Source organism: Artemia sp. Qi Xiang Cuo, chromosome 8 (genome assembly GCF_049724085.1).
Source record: "Artemia sp. Qi Xiang Cuo chromosome 8, ASM4972408v1, whole genome shotgun sequence".
In the NCBI taxonomy this organism is placed as follows: domain Eukaryota; kingdom Metazoa; phylum Arthropoda; class Branchiopoda; order Anostraca; family Artemiidae; genus Artemia; species Artemia sp. Qi Xiang Cuo.
Window position 1 is genome coordinate 40,198,311 of NC_142801.1, and position 19,162 is coordinate 40,217,472.

General features: G+C 37.1%; 3 protein-coding genes across 3 annotated transcripts in view; 2 read left to right on the forward strand and 1 right to left on the reverse strand.

Moving 5' to 3' along the window:
- Nucleotides 1-19,162, forward strand: part of LOC148949396 (RNA-binding protein 45-like) — a 161,472-nt gene that overhangs the window by 52,649 nt on the left and 89,661 nt on the right. The window lies entirely within an intron of this gene.
- The window catches only part of LOC148949397 (RNA-binding protein 45-like), a 223,149-nt gene that overhangs the window by 2,929 nt on the left and 201,058 nt on the right, over nucleotides 1-19,162 (forward strand). The window lies entirely within an intron of this gene.
- The window catches only part of LOC148949398 (RNA-binding protein 45-like), a 36,957-nt gene continuing 34,928 nt past the window's right edge, over nucleotides 17,134-19,162 (reverse strand). Inside the window, exon 2 of the mRNA XM_089093562.1 lies at nucleotides 17,134-17,442. Within this exon, the coding sequence (XP_088949688.1) occupies nucleotides 17,134-17,397 (264 nt within the window). The 5' untranslated portion in view covers nucleotides 17,398-17,442. The remainder of the gene's footprint in view (nucleotides 17,443-19,162) is intronic.

The following is a 19,162-nucleotide window of genomic DNA, read 5'->3' on the forward strand; positions in this document are numbered from 1 at the left end:
ACACACACACACAGACACTCCCCAACAAACGAAGACACACACATGAACGCACAAGCACGCACGCGCACACGCACTGAAATATTTTTACAGGTTTAAATAGCGTTGCTAACCCCTTAGCCTGTATTCCAATAGTTTATAACTGGCTGTAAAAATAACGTCAGATAGAAATGTGCTGTGAAAACAATTTATGCGATTTTTCCTGTGTTAATATCTCTCTTCGTCTAAGATAAAAAAACATCCGGTTATTTGAAACCTCACTTTGTAGCGAGCAGGCGATTAAGGTTCAAATTTATGTCCTGTCAGGTTAGTATCCAACCATTCCGATGGGTTATTTTGATAAACGGATTAAATATACACACAAAAGCTAGTGCAAAAACACATCTCAGTTTAAGAATGATTGTTCGATTTTCAACTGTGAAATAATAGTTATTTGTTTAAAGAAATAATGGATTTTTTGCAGTAGAAAACATCTTGCTTAAAAGAGAAATTGCAGGTAAAGTTTTATAAAATCAATGGTAAGCTATTTGGTACTTCTGTGTTACAACCATTCTTTTTATATACTGCTAATTTGGTTAATGAAAGAACATAGAATAGTTTAGAAACAAATTTAAGTTTTACTCATCAAAAGTTATGTGGTTGAGAAAATTTGTCTTATTTTTTGAAAAATACGGAAAAGAAAAAAATATACATTTACAAGTCTTGGCTGCACTTGTACATCAGAAGTCCCTGGCAAGGCATGAAGAGGAGTGTTCCCTCCATCTTGATCAGATGAGGCTGACTCGAATTTCTTGTCAGGTTGCATAGAGACTCCTGGCTGGTCCAACGAACGTGCATTGGAACTAGCAAATCTGATTACCGTTGGCCTTGCAGTTTGCATTGATGTGTTATCACCCCATCTTGGTCTCTTTTCGGAGGGAGGGTGAATGCAAGAATCCACCTCAACATCCTTAAAAAGAAGAAAAAATTTAGTAATAAGCCCTCTTTTACAGACAAATTGCCCTCTAAAGTTTATTTTGATTTTTGTAGCACTTTAGAAATATTTAAAAAGCTTTTAAAATAAAATTTTTGAAAATTTTGAGTTTTGAGGGAAGGGAAGGAGGGAAGGGTGATTTCAAAAACATCTTCCCATAATATAATTTGACCTATAAAGTCACTTCTGATGTTTGTAGTGCTCTATGTCTTAAAGCTTTACAAATATTTAAAAAAGCTTCTGAAGTAGAATTTTTGAAAATTTTGAGTTTGGAGGGAAGGAGGATTTTAAAACCCCCTCCCCGTGATATAATTTGAGCTATAAGGTCGATTCTGAAACTTGTAGCGCTCAATCTATTATTGCTTTAGAATGCCTGCTACTTTTTACAAATCAATATTTTTCTGCTCAAATGTTCCTTCGCGTACATATGAATATCATGGTACTAAACCCTCAAAATTTGAAATAAAAAAAAAGACAAATTCAATTAGCTAGCTCAATTCTTACTTATTCAGAATATTAACGGAGGGCATTGGACCCTCAATTCCATAGTATCAAACAAAAAAAAAGTTGACAATTATATGCAAGGTTTTTAAAAGTTATATACCTATATTACGAAATACTTAAAATCATAGAAAAAAAAGGAAGAAAAGGATTCCTGGACATAGCCTAAACTAAAAAATTATTAAGTATATAAGGAATTCACCCTCTAGCCTATATCTCACCCTATACGCTTATTTTTTTTTTTTAGCACTTTCAAAAGAGTTATCTATTCTAATTAACCGGCCTTTGTGATTCAAGAGTTCGTGATTTGAACAAAATTCGAACTTTAGCGTATGAAAAAAAAAAAACAGATAACAGCGCTAACAGCTTTAGCGTAAAGAGCAAGATATTGAGGAGGGGCGACCTTTCATATCTGCCGAAACTAATATGCAAATTCTATTTTAATTTTTTATATACAATGAGCCAAAATCAAAGTGAATCTGCCTCTCTCTTTTCTGAATATTTAATAAAATTGAAACACATGGACTGTTTAATATTTAAAAGAAGGAAGCTTTTTAAAAGAGGTAACAACATGGTGAAAAAAAAACAAAAGTGTAAGGAAGGAATTTCTTCCTTAACTTAATGACGAGACAATTTCTTTTTATTATAATAATGAGAAAATTTTACTTACCAGAAGCTGCTTAGAATATTCCATATCTATGTAAATGATCGCAAAAATACCGATACTGATATGTTGAATGAACTATTCAAACTGTAGAAAATTATAATCTGAAACCTGAATATATACAAAAAAATAATTGATATATATTGGCAGCGAAACAAGACACGCAGGTTTTCTGATACGGGCTTACCCCTGGTTTAAGAGCTTCTATAGAATAACGTAGAAATTCCTATATGTCTCCTAGAAGTAGAAGGCCATGTCAGAGGATACTCACTCTCTTTGAAAAGGTGTAGAGCTTCTATATAATAACGTAGAAATTGCTATATGTCTCATAGAAGTAGAAGGACAAGTCAGAGGATACTCACTCTCTTTGAAAAGGGGTAGAGCTACTATAGAATAACGTAGAAATTACTATATGTCTCCTAGAAGTATAACTTACTACTCTACTGTTATATAAGTTTTCTTTTTCTTGGCAGCCCTAGTCCAATTTGAGGTGCACGTTTTAATTTACATAATTTTACAACTAAAGCGGTAGCCGATTACGTCATTTCCGTTTTGAAGTGACATAAATTGTATTGGTTTTTGATTCCCTTGAATCCGAATGAGAGAGAATCCAAAAAAAATCAAATAAAAAAAATTCTAAATTAATTTCTTTAAAATTTGCCAGAAGTCTCCGTAAGCAGCTTATCCCTTATTTAAAGACCAGCCTAATTAGTGTTTTGAAACTGGCAAATTTCCTCTTAAAAATGCAAAATTGAAGGGTTTAGATTTCAAACCTAAAAACGGAAACTGGGGGACAAATTTCAAAAGCTGTCACTTTCAAACACACCTCAGATTCTAAGCACTCCGTCGCCTGAATTGCTTCGTGAATGAGTTGTAGCTGTTATTCTTCGTTGACTGTTTTTTAATTTTTCAATATATCTGATTTTTATGACTTGAATACCATTGATAAATTTAAAGCCGGGCATCACCAGCAGGATTTCCAGAATCCAAGATTCCAGACTATAGTTTGACGTCTTGGATACACCGCATCTGGAATATGAAGCCTATCCAGTAGTACATCCCGGAGAAGTTTCCGGAATTTTCAATCATACTATGAAAACGAAAGAAAAGAGGAAAAGAGAAAAGAGGAAAAAAAGAAAAAAAGATTGTGGAAATCCAATTGATTATCCTCCTGCAGTAAAAATCGATGCTTGATGATAAGATAAGATAAGGGTTTATTCCAAAAACAACACAACACAAAAAAAAACAAATGACTTTCCATAAGCTAACGCTTGTTCGAAAGTATTTACCCTCTTAAAATTAACACTTATAATAACATACTAAAGAGAAAGAAGAGAAAAAAAAAGAAAGAAAAATAAAAAAAAAGAAGAAAAAATGAAAATCTTACACTCACTCGGCTCCTGGTCGCAATAACCAAAAATCAATACTTCACATACTCCAAAACTTCCCGCCGCCATCCCATAAATAATAAATAAACAAAAAAAAATATATATATAGGAAAAACGGGAAAAACGGGTTCCGGGCAAACCAGAGAATGACTCAACTATACCACCCTTTAAACAAATTCATACAAATTCACACCTATGGAGACAAAGGGTTTTAAGGTCCCGGCGGAATTCACATAGATTCGGTGAACTTTTCAAAGAAACAGGCAAATTATTCCAGACAACTGGCCCCACATGACGTATTGAAAATAGCGATCTAGTACTAGTAACTTGAGGTGTCCATATATCTCTCGCATAATGAGTAGGATAATTGTGTACATCAACACCAGAAATAAATAATTTTAAAAATTTTAAAAAACACTTGGGAACCAAATTAGAAAAATATTTAAACATAAATAACCCATGGTAAAATTTTCCAAGACCTAACGCAGGGATAATATTTAACTGTACATATTGGGATCTCACCGAGGTTCTCCGATTATCTCCGGACAACACTCGCAGTGCCATATTTTGTATCACACGTAACTGCTGCAAATGCACTGACAATGTGCTAGACCATATACTCACGCAATATACTAAATACGGGTGAACTAACGAAAAATAAAACGATGGTGCGCGTTTTTTTTTAGCATTTAGTAACAACAGATGCGATTTAGAAAATTTCACCTCTCAGATTTAGTAAATTCTTCCAGGCCAGGGTGACAACCCTGGTTTTCGTTGCTAATACGACGAATCGTTCCTTAATTATAGTTTGTTTTTAAAACATAAGAACTAAACTTTAGAACCCACTACTTCCATTTTAAATGTCTGTAAAAACTACGTTCCTGGTATTATTTTTTTCCTCTTCTTTCACCCTGGATAATTCCAGGAAGAAGCGCAAGGTGCTCCCCAAGCTTCCGCACGTTTTGTGCCGGTAAGCACATGAATATACAGAGAAAATATTTTTTATGGAATAGGAAGGGAGCTTTCACCTCACAACACCCATATTGAGGCTTGGTTCAAATGAAAGCGAAATAGACATTAACTTCTACTTAACCCCTTTCCTCCTCAGACCCTCCTCTATATTTACATAAATGCTCATAAAAAATTAGGAACTTTGGCCAATAAAGCACTTTTTAGGCATCAAGCACGCTCCCCATCTCATTGAAGCAATGTCATAGCTGTCCTCCTCGACACTTTAAAATAAATATCTATATTAACCGTTTATTTTGAATGGACTAAATCAAACAGTTCGTGGTAACGAACTGTAAGGAGCGACCCGGCTCAATAGTGACCGAAACTCTAAAAAATGGAATATTAATACCAATATATACATCAAAAGAATTAAATTTTTATACTGATTTCAAATATATAAATTTCATCAAGTTTAGTCTTATCCATCCAAACTTACGCACCTGAGAAAATTTACCTTATTTTTCAAAAAGAGGGAAACAACCCCTAAAAGTGATAGAACTTTAATGAATATCACACTATCAGATTCAGCGTATCGGAAAACCCTACAGCTCCTCTCTGCAAAAATGTGGAATTTTGTATTTTTGTCAGAAGAAAGATCACGGATGCCTGTTTATTTGTTTTTTTCCCCAAGGGTGATCGTATCGATCCAGTAGTCCTAGAATATCATAAGAGGGCTCATTTGAACGAAAATTAAAAGTTCTAGTGCCCTTTTTAAGTGATCAAAAAAATTGGAAGGCAACTTGGTCCCCTCCCACGCTCATTTTTTCTCGAAGTTGCCCAATTAAAATTTAGAGATAGCCATTTTGTTCAGCATAGTCGAAAATCTAACACATATGTCTTTAAGGATCACTTAGTCCCCCACATTTCCCAGGAGAAGGGCTGTAAGTTATGAACTTTGCCCATTCTTTACATATAGTATTGATTTTGGTTTATTGGAAAGTCACTTAGCACAAGAAGAATACAACTAATATGCAAATTTTATTTTACTTATTCAATGACGGTGAGCCAAAATAAAAGCTGCATTAACTAAAAAACGCTCAGAAATTAAATAAAAAAACAGTTTTTTTAACCGAAAGTAAGGAGCGACATTAAAACTTAAAACGAACAGAAATTATTCCGTATATGAAAGGGGCTGCTCCATCCTCAACCCCTCGCTCTTTACGCTAAAGTTTTTTATCGTTTTAAAAAATTAATTTGTAAGACAGAGTCAATCTTTAGCGTAAAGAGCGGAGGGTTGAGGAGCGGGCAGCCCCTTTCATATACGGAACAATTTCTGTTCGTCTTAAGTTTTAGTATTGCTCCTTACTTTCAGTTAAAAAAAACTTGTTTTTTTTATTTAATTAACTCTTTAGGAACGATTATTTCACCATACAACATTGCTGTCTCCAAATCTGGAAAGTTCAATACATAGTTTTTCGTCAATTATAAACCTTTCTGCTGTCTCCAAATTTTCAAGTTTTGTGCCACAAAATGGCAGAAAAAAGCATTTTGCTCTGACACAATCTTTTTGGCTACTTAAAAATGGCAAAATACTTCTTAATTGCCACTTGAATAAGCCTTACCTCGATTTTCTGGGATTACTGGCTCAATATAATAATCCGTGGGAAAAAAATAACCAAGGCTCATCCTTGATCGTCCTTTTAAAAAAACAAAAAAGACAAACAAACGTCGAAATTCAAAGTTTCGATAAATTGCAACTTGAACCTCTACAGTAGCGATCAAAACTTTCTTTAGAGTTTTGGTTACTATTAGCCCGTGTCACTCCCTACTTACAATTCGCTACCGTGAACTGTTTGATCTATTAATTCACATCATTAGCTATATGGTGGCAGTTTCTAACCAAAAGTCTTAATTATATATAGAAAACAATTTTCATGTTTTTCTTTCTTAATTTTGATGCTTTGAAATCAGATTTATATCCTGTTTGATACCTTTTCAAATAATTATTTTTTTCTAATTTCGGAAAATAACATTTCTCAAAAATGTGAAGAGCCATTTGAAAATCATATGTTCAAACTAGACCAGGAATTAATTAAATAATATTCTAATCAACATTTACTGTAGCGAAATCACACATGCAATGCATTATGTTGATCGTTGTGCCGTTCCAGTACGTAAACGTTTCGGTTCAGAAATACCTGGCTGGTTGATAAATCTGGCTTTACAACAAAGTTGCAAATCTTCAAAGTTTTGGCACCAAATATGGAATGATCTTGACCGGCCAAAATCTGGTGCCGTTAATGACATACGATTAAAGACCAAACACTATTTTGCTAAGTGTCTTGCCAATCACAAAGTTACGATCATTGACTGCAGGAACGAGCTTCTTGAAACTAACCCAAATGAAATCTGGAGATTCATCGGTAGAAAACAGTAAAAAGGTGTCGCTTCAGAGCTTCCAAGTGAGAGTGACTGGATCAACTATTTCACTAGCGAATTTTCTCCACCTGATGCAGTGTTAGAAACTCGCTATGAATCACCACTAGTGGATAGCCGAGTTGATACTGGATCAGATATTTGTTTCGTAGTTACGACCTCTGATATTGGTAGTGCTATCATTCAATTTAGAAAAAAAATTCTCGCGTGGTCATGATCAATTATGAGGTTTTCATTTATTACATGCAAGTGACAAGCTGCTGAAGCATTTCCATTTGTTTTACCAAATAATTGTCCCCGATTCTTTTTGCGTTGGTAAATTGACTCCTGCTCCAAAAATAGATTAAGATAGCTGGCAATGTTGTTCCTATAGGCCTATAATAGTTTCTACTGTTCTATGTATAATTACTGGAGTTACTAGTGATTAAGGACGTATATAAGGCGTGTTCAACTCCGGACAACCAGTTTGGATTTAAGGGAGGCTGTAGTCGGGAACAGGTGCAGTATGTACTTGCCAACGTTCTGATGGATATAGAGAATAGTGGCGAGTTTCTTGTCCTTGCAGCTCATGATGTTTTTCGTGCTTTCGGTTCTAGTGTTTATTCCCACTTACTGTATAGTGCATAGGAGCGAAGTCTGAATCGTTCAGTTGTGCGGGTATTTAAAAATCTGTATGTTAGATTATGCGTTGTCATGAAAGTACCTATTCGTCATAGTTACGTAATGTGTAAAGCCGTAATGCTCATTATACATAAAATATTCAGTTTAATTTTTTAGTTTTTCTGAAGTTGTTCAAGGCGAATATAGTTTCACTACAAACAAGAACAAGAGTTTGGATACTGCCCCTTCCTTATCTGTAAATAAAAACCAAAGGCCTTTTGCGTCATTGGCGCTTAACTGAAAACGAATTATATCACAAATGTTTTCTTTTCAAGTTCTTACAGCATTGAAAATAAAATAAAATAATAGTGAAATAAATTTTTTAACTGATGGATTTTTCAACAGTTAATATCATTATATATCAATTATTCAGTTTAATGGTGTTTATACTTTCCAAGACTGTTCAAGACGTATGTAGTTTTCAGTAAAGCGCCAATGACGCAGTATGTTTTAGACTTCTACAGTGAGAGAAGGAGGCGATATCCAAACTCTTGTTTGTAGTGATTTTTGTTGCTCTCAAGCTTGATTTGCATATTCAATTTTAGTTTCACTCGTTTTAAGATTTTTTTATTCATTTACATTAAAATTTATTGTACGTTTGTTTGCATTGATTTTTTTATTTAATTTCTGTTTGTTTTAAGTTTCATTTATACTTCAATAGCAAAATTTTATTTTTTTTCGTCTTAAGCTTGATTTTCATATTCAATCTAAACATTACTTGCTTTATGATCTATTTATTCATTTATATTATTAATTGTTGTATGTTTTTTGCTATGATTGTTTATTTAATTTATGTTCGTTTTGGGTTTAATTTATTCTTTAATAGTAATTTCTGGTCGTTTTGAGTTTGAATTTTAACAGGTATTTGTATCTGCTGAGATTAAATTTAAAATGGCCTTTACTTTTCATTGAAAAACTTATTTTTCGGACAGGTATTTGTATCTCCTAAACTTAAGTTTAAAATGGCCTTTACTTTTCTTTGAAAAACTTGTTTTTCGGAAAGTTTTTTTTTAGTTAATTTTTGTTCGTTTTTGATTGCAAAAAGTTTCAAGTTTTTAAAAATTCTTTATTTCAAAATTAAACTTTTCTTAAAAAAAATCAAATATTCATCAAAGTATCAAAATTGGTATCAAAGTAACAATATCAAAGTAAAAAATGTGTTTGTGTCAACCTCGGAGTTTTTATTATCTAATGTTTGAACTATTTTTAACAAAATAGCTATCTCAAATTTTTTATCAGATGGGTGATGGGTGTGGGAAAAGGGCGTGGGGGGGGGGGGGGGCTTAATTGCACTTCGTTCTCTTTTGAATTTTTAAAAGTGAACTAGAACTTTCTATTTTCAATTAAATGAGCCCTCTCTGAAGTTTATACGAGCATCCCTTCTATAAGAAGCATATATACCCCCAGAGTATAACTTACAACGCCTGTCCTTGGGTCCTGGAGGTTGTGTCGAGTTTTGAACTATTTTTAACAAAATGGTCACCTCAATGGTCACTTAAAAAAAGGATCACCCCTGTTTTAACAAACTGGGTTTATCGATCCGATAAAACCAAAGTCGTGGGTGGCGGGAGGGATTAGTTGCCCTCCGATCTTATTTTACTCTGAGAAAATGAACTACAACTTTTAATTTCTATTCAAATGAGCCCTCTCTGAAGTTTATGAGAGCATCCCTTTCACAAGAACCATATACGGCCCGAGGACAAAGCTTAAAATGCCTGCCCCCCGGGCCCTGGGGGTTGTGTCGACAACGGAGTTTTTTTATCTGACCTTTGAATTGATTTAAAAAAATAGCTATCTCAAATTCGTATCTGATGAGTTTGGGGAAAAGAGGGAGTGGAGGGTGCTAGGGACCCTCCGATCTGTTTTAAATCTTAAAAATTGAACTAGAACTTTCACTTTCCATTTGAATCAGCCCTCTCTGAAGTTTATACGAGCATCCCTTCCATAAGAACCATATATGCCCCCAGGGCATAACTTGCAACGCCTGCCCCCGGGCCCTGGGTGGTTGTGTCGAAACCGGTTTTTTTTATGTGACCTTTGAACACTTTATAACAAAATGGCTATCTCAAAATTTTTATTGGATGCCTGTGAGGGAAAAGGGGCGTGGGGGGATAGTTGCCCTCTGATCTCTTTTGACTCTTAAAAATTGAGCTAGTACTTTCAATTTCCAATCAAATGAACCCTCTCTGAAGTTTATACGAGCATATCTTCCACAACAGCTGTATATGCCCCCAGGCATAACTCACAACGCCTACCCCGGGCCCTGAAGGATTGCGTTGACCCCGAAGTTTCCGTTATATGATCTCTGAAATATTTTGAAAAAATGGCTCTCTAAGTTCTTATCAGATGAATTTGAGGAAAATAGGGCGTGGAGAGGGGGGGGGGCTAGTTGCCTTCCCATCTCTTTTGACTCTTAAAAAGTGAACGAGAACTTTCAACTTCCAATTATATGAGCCCTCCCCGAAGTTTAAACGAGCATCCTTTCCATAAGAACTATATATGCCCTCAGAGCATTACTTACAACGCCTGCCTCCTGGGCCTGGGGGGTTGTGTCGACCCCAGAGTTTTCATTATATGATCTTTGAACTATTTTTTAAAAATGGCTATCTCAAAGTTCTTATCAGATGGGTTTGAGGAAAAAGAGCATGAGGGGGGGGGGGCTAGTTGCCCTCCAATATCTTTTGACTCTTTAAAAGTGAACTAGAAATTTCAATTTCTAATCAAATGAGCCCTCTCTGAAGTTTATACCAACGTATCTTCCACAACATCTGTATATGCCCCCCCAGGCATAACTTACAATGCCTACCCCGGGCACTGAAGGATTATGTCGATCCCAAAGTTTTCGTTATATGAGCTTTGAACCATTTTGAAAAAAAATGGATCTCTCAAAGTTCTTATCAGATGGGTTTGAGGAAAATAGGGCGTGGGGCGGGGGGGGGCTAGTTGCCTTTCCATCTCTTTTGACTCTTAAAAAGTGAACGAGAACTTTCAATTTCCAATCATATGAGCCCTCCCCGAAGTTTAAACGAGCATCCTTTCCATAAGAACTATATATGCCCTCAGAGCATTACTTACAATACCTGCCTCCGGGCCCTGGGGAGTTGGGTCGACACCAGAGTTTTCATTGTATGATTTTTGAACTATTTTTAAAAAAAGGCCATCTCAAAGTTCTAATCAGATGGGTTTGAGGAAAAAAGGGCATGGAGGGGGAGGGTCTAGTTGCCCTCCGATATCTTTTGATTCTTTAAAAGTGAACTTGAACTTTCAATTTCCAATCAAATGGACCCTCTCCGAAGTTTATACGAGCATACCCTCCATAAGAACCATATATGCCCCCACATCAATACTTACAAAGCCTGCCCCGGGCCCTGGGGGGTTGCGTCGACACATGAGTTTTCCTTATCAAAACCTTTGAACTATTTTTAAGGAAATGGCCATACGTAAAGGAGTTTTGTTATATGATCTTTGAACTATTTAAAAAAAAAATGGCTACCTCAAATTTTTTATCAGATGTATGTGGGGAAAGAGGGCTTGGGGGGGGAAGAGCTAGTTGCCCTCCGATAACTTTTGACTCTTAAAAAGGACATAAGAAGTCTCGCTTCCCAATCGAATGAGCCTCCTTTGAAGTTTATACGACAACACCTTCTATATGAAGTGCCTCTGGGAAAAAAATTGGAGTGTGGGGGGGGGGGGGGCGGCTAGCTCTTCTCCGATCAGTTTTGACTCTTAAAAAGTGAATTACAACTTTCAATTTCCAATCAAATGAGCGCTCTATGAAGTTTATACGAGCATCCCTTCCATAACAGCCCTATATGCCCCCAGGGCATAACTTACAACGACTATCCCCGGGCCCTGGGGGGGGGCTGTGCCGACAACGGAGTTTTTGTAATCTGAACTTTGAACTATTTTTAACAAAATATCCATCTCAAAATTTTTATCTGATGCATTTCGGGCGTGGAGGGGGGGGGGGCTAGTTGCCCTTCAATCTCTTTTAACTCTTAAAAAGTGAACTAGAACTTTTATTGTCAAATCAAATGAGCCCTCTCCGAAGTTTATACGAGCATACCCTCCATAAGAACCATATATGCACCCAGAGCAATACTTACAACGCCTGCCCCGGGCCCTGGGGGTTGTGTCGACAAAGGACTTTTCCTTATCTGACCTTTGAACTATTGTGATTGTTGTGTAGAGTGTTTGTTATATGATCTTTGAACTATTTTTAAAATAATGGCTACCTCAAATTTTTTATCAGATGTATTTGGGGAAAGAGGGCTTGGGGGTGGGAGCAAGTTGCCCTCCGATCACTTTTGACTCTTAAAAAAGCACTAGAACTCTCGATTCCCAATCGAATGAGCCCTCTTTGAAGTTTATACGACAACCCCTTCTATATGAAGTGCCTCTGGGAAAAAAAATTAGAGTGTGAGGCGGAGGCTAGCTGCCCTCCGATCTCTTTTGACTCTTAAAAAGTGAATTACAACTTTCAATTTCCTATCAAATGAGCCCTCTATGAAGTTTATACGAGCATCCCTTCCATAACAACCATATATACCCCCAGGGCATAACTTACAACGCCTATCCCCGGGCCCTGGGGGGCTGTGTCGACAACGGAGTTTTGTTATCTAAACTTTGAACTATTTTTAATGAAATGGCTATTTTAAGAATTTTATTGGATGGACTTAGGGGGGGGGGGGCTAGTTGCCCTTGGATATCTTTTGACTCTTAAAAAGTGAATTAGAACTTTGAATTAGGACAACACTTACAACGCATACCCCGGGCCCGGGGGGGGGGGGCTGTGTGGACACCGGAGTTTTTGTAATCTAATTTTTGAACAATTTTCAAAAAACTGGCTATCTCAAAATTTTTAGCGGATGGGTTTGGGGAAAAAAGGCCGCGGGGGGAGGCTAGTTGCCCTTAAATCTCTTGACTCTTAAAAAGTAAACTAGAAATTCCAATTTTCAATCAAATACTTCCACTATAAATTTTGGATGAGCATTTCTATCATGAGAACCGTGCCTGCCTTTAGCTCAAGACTAAGAACGTCTTCCCCCGGGCCTGATTGATTGTATTGACGTTGAGTTTTTTCTTATCTATCAATTGAACTATTTTTAACAGAATGTCTATCTTAAAGTTATCATCAGAGTGCTTTGGAAAAAGAAGGCGTGGGGAGGGGGCTAGCTGCCCCCGAATCTCTTTTGACAATTAAAAAGTGAGCTCGAACTTTCAATTTCCAATCAAATGAGCCCTCTCTGCCGTTTATATGAGCATCCCTTTCATAAGAACCATATATACCCCAGGGCATAATTTACAACGCCTGCCCCCTGACCCTGTGGGGTTTTGTGGACACCTGAGTTTTTAGTATCTGACTTTTGAACAATTTTTAACTTAATGGCTATCTCAAAATTTTTATCGGATGCATTTGGGGAAAAAACGGGCGTGGAGGGGGGGGGGGGGCTAGTTGCCCTCCAATCTCTTTTGACTCTCAAAAACTGAACTGGAACTTTAAATATCCAATCAAATGAGCCCTCTCTGAGGTTCTTACGAGTATCCCTTCCATAAGAACCATATATTTTCCCAGGGCATAACTTACAACGCCTGCCCCTGGGCCCTGGGGGGGGGGGGCTATGTCGACTCCGGAGTTTTCGTTATATGGTCTTTGAACTATTTTCTTTTTTAAATGACTATCTCAAAGTTCTTATCGGATGGGTTTGAGGATAAAAGGTCGTGGAGGGGGGGGGGGCTAGGTTCCCTCCAATCTCTTCTGACTCTTAAAAAGTGAACTAGAATTTTCAATTTCCAATCAAATAAGCCCTTTTTAAGATTATACGAGCATCCTTTCCATAAAATATGCCCCCAGGACAGAACTTACACCGCCTGCCTCAGGGCCCTGGGGGGTTGTGTCGACACCGAAGTTTTGTAATATGATTTTTGAACTATTTTAACAAAATAACTATCTCAAAATTTTTAACGGATGCATTTGGGGGAAAAGGTTGGGGGGGGGGGGCTAGGTGCCCTCCAATCTCTTTTGACTTTTAAAAAGTGAACTAGAACTTTCAATTTCCAATCAAATAAGCCCTCTTTGAAATTTATACGAGCATCCTTTCCATAAAATATGCCCCCAGGGCATAACTTACACCGCCTGCCCCAGGGCCCTGGGGGGTTGTGTCGACACCGAAGTTTTGTTATATGATTTTTGAACTATTTTTAACAAAATAACTATCTCCAAATTTTTATCGGATGCATTTGGGGTCAAAGGTTGGGGGGGGGCTAGGTACCCTCCAATCTCTTTTGGCTCTTAAAAAGTGAACTAGAACTTTAAATTTCCAATCAAATGAGCCCTCTTTGAAGTTTATACGAACATCCTTTCCATGAGAACAATATATGCCCCCAGGGCATAACTTACAATGACCGCTCCCGGGCCCTGGAGGGTTGTGTCAACACCGAAGTTTGTGATATGATCTTTTAACTATTTTTAACAAAATAGCTATCTCGAAATTTCTATTGGATGCATTTGGGAAAAAAGGGCGTGGGGGGCTGGTTACCCTCCGATATCTTTTGATGCTTAATAAGTGAACTAGAACTTTCAGTTTCCAATCAAATGAGCCCTCTCTGAGGTTTATAAGAAAATTCCTTCCATAAGAACCATATATGCCCCCAGGGCATAACTTATAACCCTTGCCCTGAAGACTGTGGGATAAGTGTCCGGTTAAAAGATATAATTTCCAGAACTTTCAACTGCGTTGAACAAAATGGCTATCTCCAAACTTTGATTGGATATGTTTGGGAAATGGTGGGCGTGGAAGGGGTGTTAGTTGCCTTCCAATCACTTTTGACTATTAAAAAGGGCACTAGCCATTTAAATTTCCAATCAAATGAGCTCCTTTTGAAGTTTATACGACAAAGCTTTCTATAAGAACATTATATGCCCCCAGGGCATAACTTATAACCTGAGGGATATGGGGGGGGAGGGTCATCCTCAAAGACCTAATTTCCAAAATTTTCAACCAAAATAACTTACAACCCCTGCCCTGAGGGCTGTGGGAGGAGTGGCCTCCTCAAAAACATAATTTCTATCTGGTAATCAACTACACAGAGCAAAATGGTTGTCTAAAAATTTTGATTGGATGTGTTTGGGGAAATGGAGGGCGTGGAAGGGGTGTTCGTTGCCTTCAAATCACTTTTGACCCTTAAAAAGAGTACTAGAAATCTCGATTTCTAATCGAATGAGCCCCATTCGAAGTTTATACGACGACCCCTTCCATATGAAGTGCCTCTGGGGAAAAAATAAACAAATAAATAAATAATAATAAAACATTGGAGCCGTATGGCCTTTAGTATAGGCAACGCTATAGCGTTGCCTCTGATAATACATATACCGCGTTTCAGCAACCAGCATGCACACTATATCTTTTGATTTAATTCAGCATCCCCCTCAGCCATCCCCGAAGGTTTCACCCCCCCCCCCCTTAAGCCTTTTTTAAGACCCAGGATCAAAAATACCCCCATATTCCAAAAGCGTATCCAATAGGTAAACATTGGGCTACTTACACAATTTACGACCCTTGCTCCAGGGACTTCTGGGGGCCAAGTCATTCCCGGAGGCAGTTATTGAATCTTTAAATTTGTTTGATGGTTATCTGAAAATTTTCATTGGATGTCAATGAAGGTCCAGGGAAGGAGGCAAAAAGAAGGCATCAGAGTAGGGTTCGTTGTCCTACGGTCTCTTTGGACTCTTAAAAAGGACACTAGGTGTTCCAATTTTTAATCTAATGGCCCTCCCATCCCCCTGAAGGGGCAACGACTACTTCCATACAAAGTGGCCAGGCGAAAAAGCAATAATAATAGAAGATTGAACCCATGTCACTTTTTACTTAGGCAGTGCTAAACTGCCTGTAAGTGTGGGTTGACATCACCCCACACCTGGGGATGTGGGGGTGACGTAGGACTCAAAAGCACACTCATCAAACCTTTCAAGTTTCTCAACAAAATGGCGTTATCTCAAAATGGCGTTATCGTTATATCATATCTCAAAATGTTGATATGATAGTATGTGGGGTTATGGGGCGAGGGAAAGGTAGCAGAAAAGGGCACATAATTTACCCTTCAATCACTTTTGGATCTTCTCAGGGGCAGTAGAAATTCAAATTTCTAGATGTATGGCCCACCTATCGAGTTTCTAAAACCACCCGTTCCGTAACATGTGAAAAAGAAAGCGGGTGACTCTTCTCTGGTCCTGTTTTGGGGGAACTTATTTGGAATTTTTTTTTCTTTACTGGGTTTACTCTAGTCAAAGAACTAAAAGATATAAGTTTTATGGCGATCAGGAAAAATTTTATTTGCTCTTTTATGGTCCCTCTTTTTAGACTAAGAGAGGGGTGGTCAAAAGGATGTGAAGTCATGTCCTAAAGCAATGTTATTGTTAGATTAAGTTTATCTTGTCCCGAGGACTTACAGCCGTAAGTTTAAATCTGATCAAGAGCCTATTTAAAGGTCAGGTAATCCCAAGAGGCAAATTCATTTGACATTTCGAGTATCCTGAACAAAATGGCAAACTAAAATTTTGATGGGATAACTTCAAGGGTTATGGGGGCCCAGGTAACGAAAACAGTACGGAACTGGGCTCGTTACCCTTCAATCTATTTTGACCCTTAAAGCGATAAGAATAATATGTGGAAGACACACAACCCTTTTATTAGGAAACGTTACAGTGCTGCCTCTGATTTTTGCCACATTATTTCATGCTCTACTCTTTTCTTTTTTTATCTCACTTTTTTTTAGCTCTGGTCAATTCTCAATAGGAACTAAAATCCGCACACATGTATTAAGTAACGCAAGTAAGCTTTTAAGATACCCTATGAGCAGATCCTGGGAGAGGGTCAAATCACAAAAAAACGTACATAGGGACATTGTTTTACCAGGCATCGTAACTAGACAAGTATCACAAGAATACAAAGTCCCACCCCAGTGCGACATTATTTGAAATATGATTAATAGCAATTACGGGTTGTGAAGTCCCCCATTAACTTAATTGAAGTATAGGTCACATAGTGTTAAGCCATCAAGTGGGTAGACGTTATTAAAATACCTAGGTTTTATATTCTAGTTTTGACAAGCTTTATAGTGCTCAAGGTTAATAAATCATTGGGTCTTCACTTGAAAAATCGTGTCAGAGACAGATTTGATGGAGTAGGATGGAGGTATCTCTGTAAGATATGTTTTCAAAGAATAGGATGAGGGTGTTTTAATAATGTTTTCTGAAGTGGGAACTTCTCCATATAAAAAATCTAGCCCTCCTCCCACCATTAGGCTTACTTTTTTTCTGTATTTTTTTACACTGCAAACCTATGTTACACATGTTAAAATTTCGAATTTCCCATGTTACCAAACGGTACCTAATTACAATTTAAGATGCAGCAACTAATACTAGAATATAGAAAATTAATATAGGTTTGAATCCTTCCCTGCCCAGATCTAGCATGAATTTTGGTAACTTGCAAATACTCAGCAAAATAAAAACTCGTTTTTAATATGTTCTAACACTATAAGGCGAAAAAATTGTCTTTAGCTTATTGGGGCGTAAAATTTGGCTTTGAATATAAAATTTCTATGAGATTTTTTCCAAAAAAGTTACCTTTAGCCTCTCCAGTTGACTTATCTTTCACAATCCAAACTTCCTCTATCCTCCCAAATCCTTCAAAGGCAGGTCGTAGCTCCTCTTCTGTGACACCTTTATTGCAGACAACAAATAGTCTAGAGTATGGAGGGTCATCGTACTTTGTCTTACTTGAGTCTGAAGTTGAACCGTCGGCTCTCATCCTTCTATCAGTCATGGTGTTTTACTTCTACCACAAACTCACTTCTTCATGAAAAAGATACTAAAAAAAACAAATACGATAGTTCTACTAGTATTGTGGCCAAGGAAAAAAACAACTAACACTGTCTTCATTTGCTTTTTTCTGGCAGAGTTAGGCAAGTAGCGTCATGTGGTTGAATAAATGGTACCTGACTTGTGCCTACTTATACATTACTCGAGAAATCGCGATTACAGTCCGTTTAGTGGCCTTTTATTTCTGTATATCATGAAATACCCTTGGCTAGAAACTTTCCAAAGTTTCAAACTACCTTATCACTTTTGTCTCTTAAAAAGGGGAATTGAACTTTCAAGGGGGCGGCTTGGTATAAAAAAAGGGGATGGGAAAAGGAAAGTTAAATCTTTGAAGACCACATGTGGATTGAAATAAAAACCATTGAAGGAACTTTTCAATGATGCAATTTATATTACAACTGACTATCACACAAACAGAGGAAATTGATGTTAAAGCAATCGCTTCGTTGAAAAGTTCTAGCCTGTCATGGTTGTTTTCAAACAGTTCATATTAGCGAACTGTAAGTAGGGAGGGACCCGGCTGAATAGTGACCGAAACTCTAAAAACGGAATTTGATACCAATAGATCCATCAAAAGAATCAGATCATACTAATTCAAATATACAAGTTTCATCAAGTTTAATCTTACTCATCAAAAGTTACCTGAAAAAATTTGCATTACTTTCGAAAAAAGGAGGGAACACTCCCTAAAAGTCAGAGAATTTGAATGAAAATAACATCATCAGATTCAACGTATCACCGAACCCTACCATAAAGGTTTCAAGCTCATATCTGCAAAAATGTGGAATTTTGTATTTTTTGTCAGAATAAAGATCACAGATGCGTGTTTTTTTTTTCCAGGGGTGATCGTATCGACCCACTGGCCCTAGATCATCGGGAGAGAGCTCATTCGAACGGAAATTAAAAGCTCTAGCGGCTAGCGCCAATTTTAAGTGACCAAAAACTAAATCTAAATATTTCCAAAAAGTAACCAAAAACTCCAACGCTAAATATTTCCCAAAGTCACCCGATCAAAATTTTGAAATAGCCATTTTGTTCAGCATAATCGAAAATTTAATAGCTATGTCTTTGAGGACGACTTAATCCCCCGCAGTCCTTGGGGGAAGGAATGCAAGTTATGAACTTTGCCCATTGTTTACATATAGTATTGGTTATTGGGAAGTATACAGACGTTTTCAGGGGGATTTTTTCGGTGGAGGAGGTTAAATGGGAGGATCTTTCCATGGAGGAATTTTCCCCGGGGGAAGGGAGTTTTTCACGAAGGGGGGAGCCGGATTTCCCGCAATCTTTAAAAAAACGATCAGAAACTAAATAAAAAACAATTTTTTTGAACTGAAAGTAAGGAGCAACATTGAAACTTATTTATATTTCTTCAAAGTTGCTTAGGGCAATTTTGTAACTGTGAAATGATATTCAAATCTTGCAATTCTCTGTGCAAGTAAAGGAACTTTATTGCCTGATTTCCAGCCTTCTTGTATGAGTGCCAAGAATCAACATTTTTTGTTCCATGAATTTCCACAATTTTTGTGCTTTTTGCCTAATTGCACTTAGAACTGTTTACTGAAGTGGACTCCTCATTTGCTTTAGACACTTGATTTGAACTTTAGTACATATTTGTCTCAACCTAGTATTAAGAGTTTCTTAAGGAATTCAAAAGAAAAATTAGATGCGACTAACACAAAGAGAAATTCAAAATTAAAGCAAGTATT